This window comes from Cotesia typhae, unplaced genomic scaffold (assembly GCF_013202065.1).
Source record: "Cotesia typhae breed Kobodo isofemale line unplaced genomic scaffold, CoteBio_Ctyphae contig_4, whole genome shotgun sequence".
Classification (NCBI taxonomy): domain Eukaryota; kingdom Metazoa; phylum Arthropoda; class Insecta; order Hymenoptera; family Braconidae; genus Cotesia; species Cotesia typhae.
Window position 1 is genome coordinate 8309707 of NW_027423748.1, and position 13175 is coordinate 8322881.

A 13175-nucleotide genomic window follows, 5' to 3' on the forward strand; every position below is an offset into this window, starting at 1 on the left:
TAAGACACATGAAAATATTATTATTGTCGTCAATTATTATTTTTTTTTTTTTTATTAAATTACTGTTTTATGCAAATGAAAATTCATGACTCTGAAAAGCTGACTTACTTTTTCATTTATTAGATTTATTAATTTATAGCGTTTTTCAGTTTATTAAACAACACAAAAGAGCGTAGTCAGAACAGCTCGACAATATTTTCCTTTGTTGCTTGTTGCTTTGTACCTGCAAAATCAACTGATTTACTTTGAAAGCTGCTTTGTGTACTCAGAGTTATTTTTTAGAGCAATGCTAGTAAGTGCATTTACTTTTAGAGTTTCTTACTGTATGTAGAGTAAAGTCAAGTAGTTTGCTAACACGATACGTAAATACGGGCTTTTACTTTATAGATTGAACTGATAAAAATCATTTCGATGAAAATGAAGACTGTGAATCTTTGAAATTTATTTTAAAAATTTATAACAAATATTTGAGCTTTATAAAATCATGAAAAATTTAGTATGTATATTTTTTTGGCATTGACTTAATATTTTAATTATTAAAAATTAATTCTTCATGAATTTATTATTTTTTTATCGTAAAATTAAAAATAAAATAAGATTTATTAATGACAAAAAAAAATATTTTTACTACAAAAAATAATACGAATAAATTAATAAATATAAATCATTTTTTTTTAACAAAAAAATTCTACCAAACTAAATTTATTGTGATGAAAAATCATTGAACCAATTTTTTTTCAATGATAATTAGTAATTCTCAAAAATTCTTAAATCATGATGGTTGAAATGGCAGCAAAAAAAATTTTAATAAATGTTAAATTTACTTCCAGATTTTAAAATTAAAAAAAAATATACATGTTAATATAGAAGCGATTATGTCATTTTAATTTCTGAGCAATTAACGTGTCATTTAAAATGTTCATTAACCCGAAGTAGCTAAAAGAAAGTTAAGTAAAAAAAAATAGACAAGTAAATCATGAGTAAAAAAAATTTAGATAGAGGAAGCTACTATTTAAAGACAATTAAATAGAAACGGAACTGAGATGAAAGAGTTTAAGAGTTTAAATATTTAAGTGAAAGACACAATACCATTCAGATAAAACGTATATATAGATATATATAAGAGAATTTAATGTCGATAAAAAACACTCTTTCGTAAAAAAAAATTACGAAGCTTAAGTGCACCGCTGGAATTTTATTTTATTCTAGTTTTTCTGAAACTCGGGTCACGTAGTCTTATTTTACTTTTTCCCCAACGCTTGCCGTTAAGTATAAAGCAGACATTGAGAATAATAAAGCTCGTTTACTTTGATTGTCTTACTCATTTTCAGAGCTATACTATCGTGTTAGGAGGTACTCAAGAAGATAAAAATGTATTTTGCAGAGATTCCTGGAATTCCAATGTCACAACAGCTCAAGTATATTTTTTTTTCTATTGTTTCGCATGAATTGAGAAGTTTCATAAAACTTAGGGATTATTTTAAACATAAATGAAATTCTTTGCTTAATTAAAAGCATCTTTTTCTTGAATTCAGTTATTTATTTTAATTATTTAAGGCAAACTTTCGTTTGTATATTAAACTTTGAACGCTTCTAAACTGTTTGAAAAGTTTTAATCATTCAAGAATTTGACGCTTCTTTACTTATTTGATAAAATAATAAATATTGTAGCTTGTAACTAAGATTATTTTGATTGCTGTAAGATCAAGTTATGGTCAAGTTGAGGGTTAAAACTTTCACTTGTGGTAATTGTAGTTCAAGTAAAGCAATAAACGCCAATACAATAAAGGTGCGATTGAACAACTAAGTAACTAGTTCATGAGTATACTTGGGCAAAGTAATTACCTGGCGAATATGTGGTCGCGCTAAATATATAATACTAGCTGTCAATCGCTTGCTGAACGTGAGTTGAAAATCATTTATGTATTTTAATCAAACTATTTTTGAACTTTAAATTAACGTCTAATTCAATTATGTTTTTAAAGAGTTTTATAAATAATTGTAGTCTGAATTTTTATTTTTATTTCAAATAAATGATAAAAGAATTAATTTATAATTTATGAAAATTATTATTACTCAAAGTCGACAATAATTAATCTCGATTTTTAAGATACGAAATTAAAATTGATGGGGTAAAAAAGAAATAAATTTTCCGCGTGATATGTTGTCAATATTATTATTTTTACGAAGAATAATGAAAAATGGAAGACCAAAAAATGTTGACTACACATTGGGCTTTTTTATATTCTATCTGGAAATTTTTTCATGTAATTTACTACTACATACCGAAAGAGAAAAGAATGAATAGGAAGGAGGAGGAGCAATATCAATTTTCTTACGGTAGATATAAGATATAAATGATTATTTTTGTGATTTTACCTGTGAGACCGAACTGCTGGCTCGTCTAGATTCAGCCCAAGCATTTGTTCCATACCCTAAATTCGTTTGTGTTCCATGACCTGGACCAGATCTCACGCTACTTGTGTTACCGTCACGATAACGATAAGGTGACCCACTGCGATTTGCTGACGTACCTTTAAAATAAATTACCCTTTTTTCACTCACTATTTTATGCTTCAAAAAAATTTTCTTTTTTTTTTTATGGTTATTATTTAATACATTACATTACTATTGCTAGAAATTTATTATTAATTTAAAATCTAACCACAATTTTTTAATTAATTAGGTTTTAATGACTAATAAAATAGAAAAATATTTTTAGTTGTTTTATTTTTTTTAGTGAAAATTTAATAACATTAATTACTTGAGACATTTAATAAAAAATTCTGGATATAAATAAGCGACAGCGGTACGAAATTAGGGTTAATTGTCGTTGTTAATTACCGAGGTAAATTATTTCAGAATTACCATATCATTTAATTAATGGAAAAAAAATTGTAATTATATGAAATTATCAAGAGATTTTAGATTACAGTTTTCATTAAGTTTTAATAATTTTGCTCTAAGCGGATAAAATGTTAATATTTAATTTATTTATCGAAAAATCAATGATTTTGTCTTTAGTCAGTTAAAATGTCGGTACTTTATGACCCAAAATAAAAAAAAAAAAGTTCAATAGACTTTTAAGTAATGTCCAGTGAAAGAAAATTGAGACGATAAAAAAATCTCGATATCTTGTTAACTCTCGACTCGATTTAATAAATCACATTTTTTACACCCCCATCTGAAATCATGTAACTTATACGTTACATTTTTTTTTTTGATCTGCAATTGGAAATGGCGTTATTCTCATGATAGTATATCGAGTGATCGTGTCTTATCGAGTGCAAGTAGTAGCGTCACAGTATCTGCAGTAACATCAGCAAAAGTACCAGTAGACTAAGAGAAATACACGTTAAGATCTTCGAGCTATCTCACGACTTACATTTTTACAACCTTTTTTCACATTCGTTTTTTCTCATAAACATCCAAGTAGCTGCGATTTAATGAGAATCGGGTGTACTTTACGATCTAGTTTTATGTCCCTTGAAATACACGCGAACGTGTATTTACGGCCCTATCATAAGTGATTTTTACTTATCATTTTTTAAATAAATAATATATATGAAACCTAATTTATTTATGTTCTAAATTATGAAGTACAAGGTTATATTTAAGAACAATGTTAAAAAGAATTAAGTTGAGTTTAGAAAAAGTACACGGAAAAAAAATTCTTTGGTGAACTAATTTTTTGTCCCAAGAAAATTTTTTTTATTTCTTAAGCCAAGAAAATTTCTTGTAAGACTTTCCTTTTTTTTTTTTTAGTCGAACATAAAAACTCTAAAAGTTAAATTTTCATTTTATATTATTTTTTTCTCTCCACTGAAAAAAAATTTGTAAATTTAATAATATTTTAGTATACAAAAATACATTAAAATTAAATGTCAAGTTGACGAAAAAAATGTATGATGTAAATTAACAAAACTTCCTCACAATGTAAGATAACAATCGACGTTCTAATTAGCAAATTGTCTAACTCCATTTTAGAAAATCTTTCATTTGTAAGAAAAAATAATTAATTCAAAATTTATTATCATTATCATTTTAAAAAACAATTTAATATCTAATAGAGGTATAATATTTTGGTTTAAATCATTTAAATAATTTATAATTAGACTATTGCTCCATCAATATGGAAAAAAATCACCTTCTAAAAAATAAGGAGTTGGAAGAATTGTTAATTAGAACGTCGAAATATAAAAATAAATCCATGAGTATTAGGGTGGGTCAAAAAAATCGAATAATTTATTTTTGACTTTATACTCTGAAAAATAGGTTCGTAGACACCTAAAAAGAATTCTCTCCAAGTATAAGCTCTTAATTATAACGGGAAGGTCCTCCGCTTTGCGGGTTTCTATTTTTTTCGAATAATCAGATAAAAAAATGTATATCTCGCTTCCAACTGCTTGGAAAAATATTCCGTGGCATAGATTTTGTGAGAAATTGAATGCTTTACAAAAAAGGTCTCTTATGACTTTTTCAAAAACTCAACCGATTAAAAGATATTCATAGTTGAAGTTTGGCTATTTTAAGGAAAATATTCGTTTTTATTATGAATTTTATAAGTCGATGAAAAAAAATTATTTCTGATTGCGGAACTCATGATTTTGTAGGAAATTTACTGCTCTACAAAAATGGTCTCTTATAATTTTTTGATTAAGTGAAGCCGTTACGAGATATTCATCGTCAAACATTAACGAATATCAATATTTCCAGTTTTTGATCAATAATTCGATAAATTTTAATTTAAACTATGAGTTTCAGGAAAATTTACATAAATTTGAGTTTCGATCGATAAAGAAATGTTATAAACAATTTTTTTAATATTGTTTTCAGTCTTGAGCTTGTTTGATTGCATTAAAACAAGAAATTAGAGCATTTTTTTCGACATATAGCCAATGATTAGTTTAATTTGAAGTGAATGACATATTTCTTTGTCAAATTTAATATGAAAAGTATTGAATCAAGTGAGAAACAACCAGTATTTAACTTTTTTATAGATAAATTTTTTATTGAATTATCAATTGCAATATAATTGTCTATATTTTTAACATAACAGTACGCTATTACTATAAATAATTTCTTTTATTACAATTTGGGAATGTTTTTTGATGTTCTTTGACAACTTGCAATAAGTACTGGAATTGTTCTTCATTTTTTGTCAAGCATTGATTATATTCACTGACTAATGCAACAGCTCGCAAAGCGGAGGACCTTCCCGTTATAATTAAGAGCTTATACTTGGAGAGAATTCTTTTTAGGTGTCTACGAACCTATTTTTCAGAGTATAAAGTCAAAAATAAATTATTCGATTTTTTTGACCCACCCTAATGAGTATACCTTGATCAGCAGAAGCTCTCCGAGGTTCTTGAAACGCAAGATTATTGCCCCGATGATTTCGCTTCTCATAGCCACCAAGACTTCCTCTGGGACTATGATCGATTTCCGGCCCAATGCTGCCCCTCGGACTGCGACTAGGATTGTCCTGATCAGGCGCGCCACCAATAGATCCTCTCTGATTGCGATCCAAGTCAGGAACAACAGCAACAGAGCCCCTGGGCGACCTATTTCCCGCTTCCTGAGGGACTATCGATCCTCTGGGGCTCCTCGCGGGTTCGGGATAGATGGATCCTCTGGGCGAGCGATTAGGATCTGGTGCGATGGACCCTCGAGGGGACTTGCTGACCTCGGGCATTATGGAGTCCCGCGGACTCGGGTTGTGGTACTCCGAGCTGATGGACCCTCGCGGACTCCGCTCTTGGTCGATGTTAGGCGCGATGCTGCCTCTGGGAGACCTCAGGGCGCCTCTCTCGATCATTTCCGGACAGATGGACCCGCGAGGACTTCTCTCCTGGTCGATAGGCGTGCTGGCGTTCCCTCTCAGTGACCTCGGGACATCCGGACAAATTGACCCCCGCGGGGTTCTGTCGAACTCGATGTTGGCGATGCTGCCTCTCGGGCTTCGAGATGTACTTTCCGGGAGCAGCGAATGCCTCGAGCTTCTGATCCCCCCGTTGTCAGGCATCAGGCTATTCCGGGCCGTGGACAAGGCTGCCGCGGACCCGGGGACTATGCTGCCTCTGGGACTCCGATTGTAGGCAGGCTCGGACCCTCCCACGCCGTAGATGTTCCTCGGGCTGTGGGGCCCGTCGGGAACCAACGAGTGCCGAGGACTCCTAGAGCCGTCAGGTACCAAACTATTTCTAGGACTCCGCGCGGAGTCGGGAACTAATGATCCACGAGGTGACCTCATGTAATCGTCAGGGACTAGTGAATTTCGGGAACTTCTGTTGGGGTCCGGTAGTAGGCCTCGCGATCCGCAGAGCTCGGGGTCTGGTAGAATTCTCCGACTAATTGGCTGCAAGCAGTCAAAAAAATAAATCTAGATTTTTTTTTACTTCTTAAAAAAAATAGAATATAAAATATTTAATTAGGCGTTCAATAATTTACTGATCTGATAATATATATAAAAGGTAAATTTAATAATGCATGTACTAATTAAGATTGTAGTTAATGATACAATAGTAACTAACGTTTGCATTAATTTCTGGTTGACATTATTGGATGCCAAATGCAAACAGTGTAAATTACCTCATCGTGAAAGTCCTCGGCTTCAAACGCAATGTTCGGAACTACGCTGCCGCGAGGCGAACGTTGTCTGTCCATTTCGTTAGTGCCGGAACTGGAGGTGTTTAATGTTAATGATATCGCCTTGTCAGTTGCTACGGAGGCCCTTCGAGCCCTCGGGACGGGGGTGGCCCCAGGTGCGCTCCCGGATTGGGGCGAACTAGCGACGCTCCTCGACGCCCTTCTGCGTCGGGACGAAGTACTCCTTAAAAGCATCACGGCATTGTTTTAATTCTGAAATAACAGTGATAAAAAAGAAATCATTTTGGAAGAAAAATAATTTTGAAAAATTGTTTATATTTTACAAAAAATTTCTTTTTTCAAAGGATATACAAATTCATAATTTCGCAATTTTTCAATTTTGTTTTTGTAATATCTCGAACGTTATTATAGTTGAAAAGTTCAGTCAAAGGAAGTAAATACATTTAAAGATCACATTTTCCAGTGTTCTAGTGTGTAATTTAAAGTCACCTCTAATGAAGGCTGTTTTTTAAAGAATAGCGAGGATAGAAAAAGCGTGAAAAAGTATAAAAGCAAAAGTGAGTTTAGTTCAAAGCAGCGAAAGAAAAAGATAATGATGATGGATGATAAATTGATGAAAGTAGACATGTGGGAGTATCGAGTGTAATAGAGCGAAGGTGATAGGAACTATACAATCTATATTTGGTGAAAATAAATTTGAAAAATGAACTGTGGGTGTAAGAAGATGAATATCAGCTTTCTGATTCCACATCCTTTACGCTGTACTCTATTGATTAACGCTATTTTTCATCTCTCTTTTTAAAAAGATATATCTATGTTTTTTACTGTACCTATTTATTTTACTAGATTGAAAGATTTATGTATTCTCTCGTCAATTGGTCAATGAAAAGAGTTATATTGTTCCACACTCATTTTTTATTCAACAAATTGCTGTGACATAATATGAAACATTGAACAGAATAAATTAGTGTGACAATAATTTGTTAAAATTTGCGTTTTGAATTGTGGGTTAAATTTTGAAGATACGAGAAAATTGTTCGAGCACTTTTTTGTAGGAAATTTAGTGTTCTATAAAATAAGTCCTTATAAATTTACTTGTATCTCTCACCCTTGAGGCAGAATATTATTTCTAAAGTTAGAAAATTTTTTCGTGTAGAAATTAGAAAAATTCGGGTTTTTTTTATAAATTTTTCATTTCATTAAATGAATAATTATTAATTTTATATTTATTACTAATATTTTCTTAATTATAAATAAATAAATAAATTTTTTATTTCTCAATTTTAATTTTAAAATAACGTATTTTTCAGTGGCTATGTTATTATTATTTATTATTATTATTGTCGTTGAGAATAAAGTGAATCTTTAATTAAAATTTTTATGAAAAATCTGTCTCAACTCATAAGAATATAAATTATAAGAAAAAATTTTTTTTCTTGAGCCATTACAAGAACAGTAAAATATTAAAGTTGTATGATGAAAAGTTTCTTGTTAAATTTTATGTAATACAAATTAAATAAAAGATAAAATACTTGTTTGAATGGGGATGAAGGCACACGAAAGTTTTGCTGAAATTTATGTACAACTTTTATTTCATAAAATCCCGCTACGTATTTTAGCTCCTGAGTGTTATTAGTTATGTTATTAATTATTTTTGAAAATGAATGAATTTAATTCATACATCGTTCAAATATTTCACCGAATTTATAATGCATACAACAAACTTTAGTCATTTGTTTGAATAAAATTATAATTGCAACTATCAAGCACTAATTTAATTAAATAATTCAATCTCTATCGCTGTTTCTTATTAGAGTAAAAAAAAGTTCACTCTCCATAATTCTAGAAAAAAAAAAAAAAAAAAATTAATTAAACCTGCGCACTTAAGACGTTGAATTTAATAATTTTTATCTAGTCATTACCGAAGCCAAGCTACTTTATCTGATAATTAAAGCTGTATTATCATTATCGTTATATTATAATATTATTATTATTATCATTATTTTTATCACTATCACCATCACCATCACTAATAAATTTATTACAGTAAAAATATTATCATAGATAAAAAAAAAAACATTTATGGAAATGAAAATGTCTAATAACTTTTTGAGGGTATAATAAAATTTTGAATTTATAACAAAAGTTTTAGATTGTAGTTTGGTTTAGTATGTAATTCAGTCAAACTTTCGACAAATATAACTGTTATAAATCTAACACATACGCAGATTGTGTCTGTTATCAAGAGTATTAATTTTAACATTTATACACTAACTAAATTCACAAAAGCTCCATAAAGGATTAAACTTTATTGTTTTGTTATATGAGTTTTACTTTATTTTATAATTCACATACATATGCGTGGATACATTTATTCATTGTCGTAGGCGAATAAACATCTGTAACTGTACTGTGTGTCTGTGTACTGCTGAATTTTATGATAGGTCCCCAAGCTGTTGAAACAATATTTAAACTATATAACCCATTTGAACTGTAGTTACTGAATTAAAAATTTGAAATTGATAATAAAAAAAATGTCTTTGCGATTTTTAATCACGATGTAGAAAACACGAATTTTTTGAAAAATTATACAGTGAAAAATTTTGTTAAAAAAATGTTTGGGTCCAAATTTTTAAATTAAATTTTAAACATACAGTTTTTGACATAATCTATATCGTTAAGAGAATACACAAAATTTTGTGACCCGTGTATTTATATGATAAAATGGGTTTTTATGATTAATTATTAATTTTTCCCCTTCAAAATACTCCAAAGTTGAAAAATGATTATTGTTTCAAAGTATTTTATTTATTTTTCACCCCTAACATTTTTTATTGAATGATATGAAAAAAAAAAAGATCCTTCCATCCCACATGTAACAAGATAAAATTCATATTTCGTTACTATTTGATGGGAATCGAATTATTCTCACAAGGCTTTTAGTGTTCGATAGCTGAGCGAATAATTTTTCTCAAGTAAAAAATATTGGCGTTACGGGTTTTAATGCGCCATCAGGAAAATTATTCGTGAACGTCAAACGATCAAGATGAAGTGTAGTAGGACCACATATATCCACTTTTTTTTTACAAGTTTTTTCACAGATAGATCCCAAAGCTTTGATGAAATTTTTGGAATATAAATTGGATTTTTAAACCAAACTATTTCGCTTTTAATAAACTTTGCTTAAAAAATACCCGACTACGCAAAATCAATACCCTCTCAAAGTTTTTTTTAATTTCATTACTAAAATATATAGGTATAAATTTTTACTGTTCAGTGTAACTAGATAATTCCCTCTCTCACCTGCACAAGAATAAAATATACTAGTAATCAGACAGCTGAAAAGAAAGATTGCTGCGGGACATATCACGCGCAGTGTCGCTATTTCACAGCAATAAAGCTTTCAGGTAGGTGGTTCATTGTTTCTGCAATTGAAGACGTGTAAACTGTGTGTACTGACTGTGAGCAAGTGATGCTTGTAATAGTTACTGTTGTCTCAGTACCTCATAAATGTCGCTTTAACTTTTTTTGCGCGGGAAAAAATGTCACAATTAAATTATTTTATTTCTCGCTGGATCTTTTATTTCACAAGAATGTTTCTTTATTATTTTACAGCAGCAAAGAAAGCTGGTGTAAAAATTTTTTCACTTGCTTAGAGTACTTTCAGTATCTTACGGAGCTTAAAAATTTATTTTTCAAATTAAAATTATCTTTTAATTAAACTAATAAAAATTATTAATTATTCTAAGAACTATTAATATTTATTAATTTAATTTTTTTCATTTTATTAATTTTATCCTTCGGGACACAAGTTGAAAATAAAATATTAAATATTAACTTTGGCTTCCAGCTTGATATAAAAATTCCAGACAACAATTCCATGATATTTACAAAAATTTAATTTAATTAATCTCAAACTATTTTTATAAAACATAAAAAGTAAATTCCGTTGAAAATGTGAATTAATTTCCTTTATTCACTTAATTATTATTTTACCTTGACTCTTTTTTTTTATTTCATCTTCTGAACATAATATCTATTTTACTTCTGCATGATATTATATTATTTTTATACTGCGATTGTAATGTGTATTAAATTATATGAATGGATTTCATTTCATTGTTGCTCTAAAACATTTTTTACTTTTTTATTCTATTCTATTCTATATTTTCCTCGCATATAAATCATACCCATGTTTAATTTATTTGCAGATTCAGAGCTATTGAAAAAAAAAATTTATTTATCCAGGAAACATTTTTTTTTTTATAATGTACAAATAGAACATGAATAAATATTTAATGTAATTTTACTTAAAAATATTTCTCAAGAAAAAAAATTTATTTTTAATAAAAAAAAAAAAAGTATGTTTTTAAATAAATTAAATTAGTTATTAAAAATTATTCATCTTACTACAGTGAAGCACATGTCAACAGATCACAAGCACAGAAGCGTAATTTTGAATTATTAATCCATGCTAATGAGCATCGACATTTTAGTAGCGTAGTTTAAACTCAAGTCGATCCCAAGACGCTATTTCCGACTAAGATTTCCTCTGGGAATTGAACCCAGTAAGTCTAATTAACTATTGATACTCTGATACTCTAAGACCCTCTAATATCGAACTATATAGGACATGCTACCTAATTAGGCAAATTACTAGACAAACTGACTAACTGCCGCAAACTTTTTGCTAATAATCAACAAAATTCAAAGTCAAATAAAATCAGATAAAAAAATTCACTGGTAATTTTATAAAAAATTGCCTGTTACTAGCTCGCCACAAAGTCATCAGCTTTTTTTCAATCTACGAAATAAATCTACGAAATAAATCAAGAACAATATCTTTGTATTTACTTTGTACTAATGCTTTAATAATAACAAAAAAATTCTTAAGTGATTAAAACTACCAAGCAATTTTAATTTAAAGAAATTACTTTCAATGATAAAATAAATTTATTATAAAATGATTTATTAAGTAATTAAATTATTACGTAATTTTTTTAAAAGAAAATTATTGCGGTTTTTTAAAAGTCTGGGGATTAAATTAATCACTGTAACAAATCGTGTTCCATAATGATACCCATTAAATTAAAACAAAAAACTTTATAACCATGGATACTTGAACTTAATCTGGCACGAGTGTTTGAAGCTTTGTACCTTTATACTCACTGAGATTACGATAAAAACACATCAAAGATTTTTTACAGACAATTAAATTTGTTTTTAAAAAATATTTTTTATTTAATTTTTAAAAAAGTTTTTTATTAATAAGTTTGCTTTGTAATAAATAATTATTTGATTAATTATTGTTTGAACTAAAATTAATTGATTGCTCAGTAATCATAAATTTTTAGAACATCTCAATAACTCAGTCTTAAAAAAAATTAATTATTTATGAATTTATAAAAATATAATAGAAATTAAAAAAATATGAAAACAATTCATAGAAAATTATTTTTTGAATTTTTAAAACGTAATAACTCTCATACTTTATAATTCATTTTTTTGGTTGGATTTTTTATACCATTCAAGTTCTAACCTTTTCGTACATTATATAAATTATCGTGAAAACATGAAAAAGCGGAAATTCACGTCTCGACCGCTTTAATATAAAATTAACGACATTAACCCAATTTATCTTGTGCATACAACTTAAAAAAAACATTTAATTTCCCTCTTAATAATGTGAATGATGAACTCACCCCAATAAGTAATTAAATGTGCACATGTTGCACAAAATATTATCGTTGGCCCGCCAAACCAGCTCTTATAATTATTTATAATATTGAAATTTATAAATAAATAATAAAGCACACCACTAAATTATTTACTCACATTTATAATTATAATTATAATTATTATTATTATTATTTTTATTTATATTATCTAATGGATTAATTAATTTATCGATAGTTTAATTTAATAATAAACGATTACTAATTTAATAATTAATTACCACTACCACACAATACTCAATAAATTTATTAATAAATATATTTAATAATTAACATTAATAATATATAATATTAATCTTATGTAAATACAGCATCAACAATTGTTAAATTTTTTTATAAATATAATTTAATGAATAATAAGTTCATAATAAATTATAAAAAAAAAATAAAATAAAGGGATGTCCGCGATAAAGTAAGTGATAGGTATAAATATTTGACGCGGGCTTTTCGTTCGCCAGAGATGGACTGGCTGCGCGCAGGAGTTGCTGTACTACTCCAGTCGCCAGCCCCGTCGTTACTGAGCCCGTCAGACGTATAGAAACAAGGGAGTTGGCGTCAGCGCACAGATTTCATCTACTTTTGCGTTTCCATCCCGATCTCGAGTCCGCAAACGCGACTTTTATTCTATTATTATTTTTTACTTAATTTTATTTTTTCATTATTTATTTAATCCTTCCCGGTCTTCCTTCACCCATTTCTTCTCATCAACATCTTCATTCTATTATATTCACTACACTATACATGTGTAAAACGAAACCAAGTTAATTTGTGAATTTAAATAGTCCCGCTGTTTTTAAATTTAATGGAAAAATTCTTAGGTCTCTGTTTACC

General features: G+C 28.7%; 1 protein-coding gene across 1 annotated transcript in view; it reads right to left on the bottom strand.

The window, feature by feature from the left end:
* LOC141527202 (uncharacterized) overlaps positions 1-13175 on the bottom strand; it is a 58436-nt gene that overhangs the window by 16027 nt on the left and 29234 nt on the right. Inside the window, exons 3-5 of the mRNA XM_074242557.1 lie at positions 6592-6861; positions 5341-6358; positions 2380-2534 (exon numbers count right to left, since the gene is read on the bottom strand). Of these exons, the coding sequence (XP_074098658.1) occupies positions 2380-2534; positions 5341-6358; positions 6592-6843 (1425 nt within the window). The 5' untranslated portion in view covers positions 6844-6861. The remainder of the gene's footprint in view (positions 1-2379; positions 2535-5340; positions 6359-6591; positions 6862-13175) is intronic.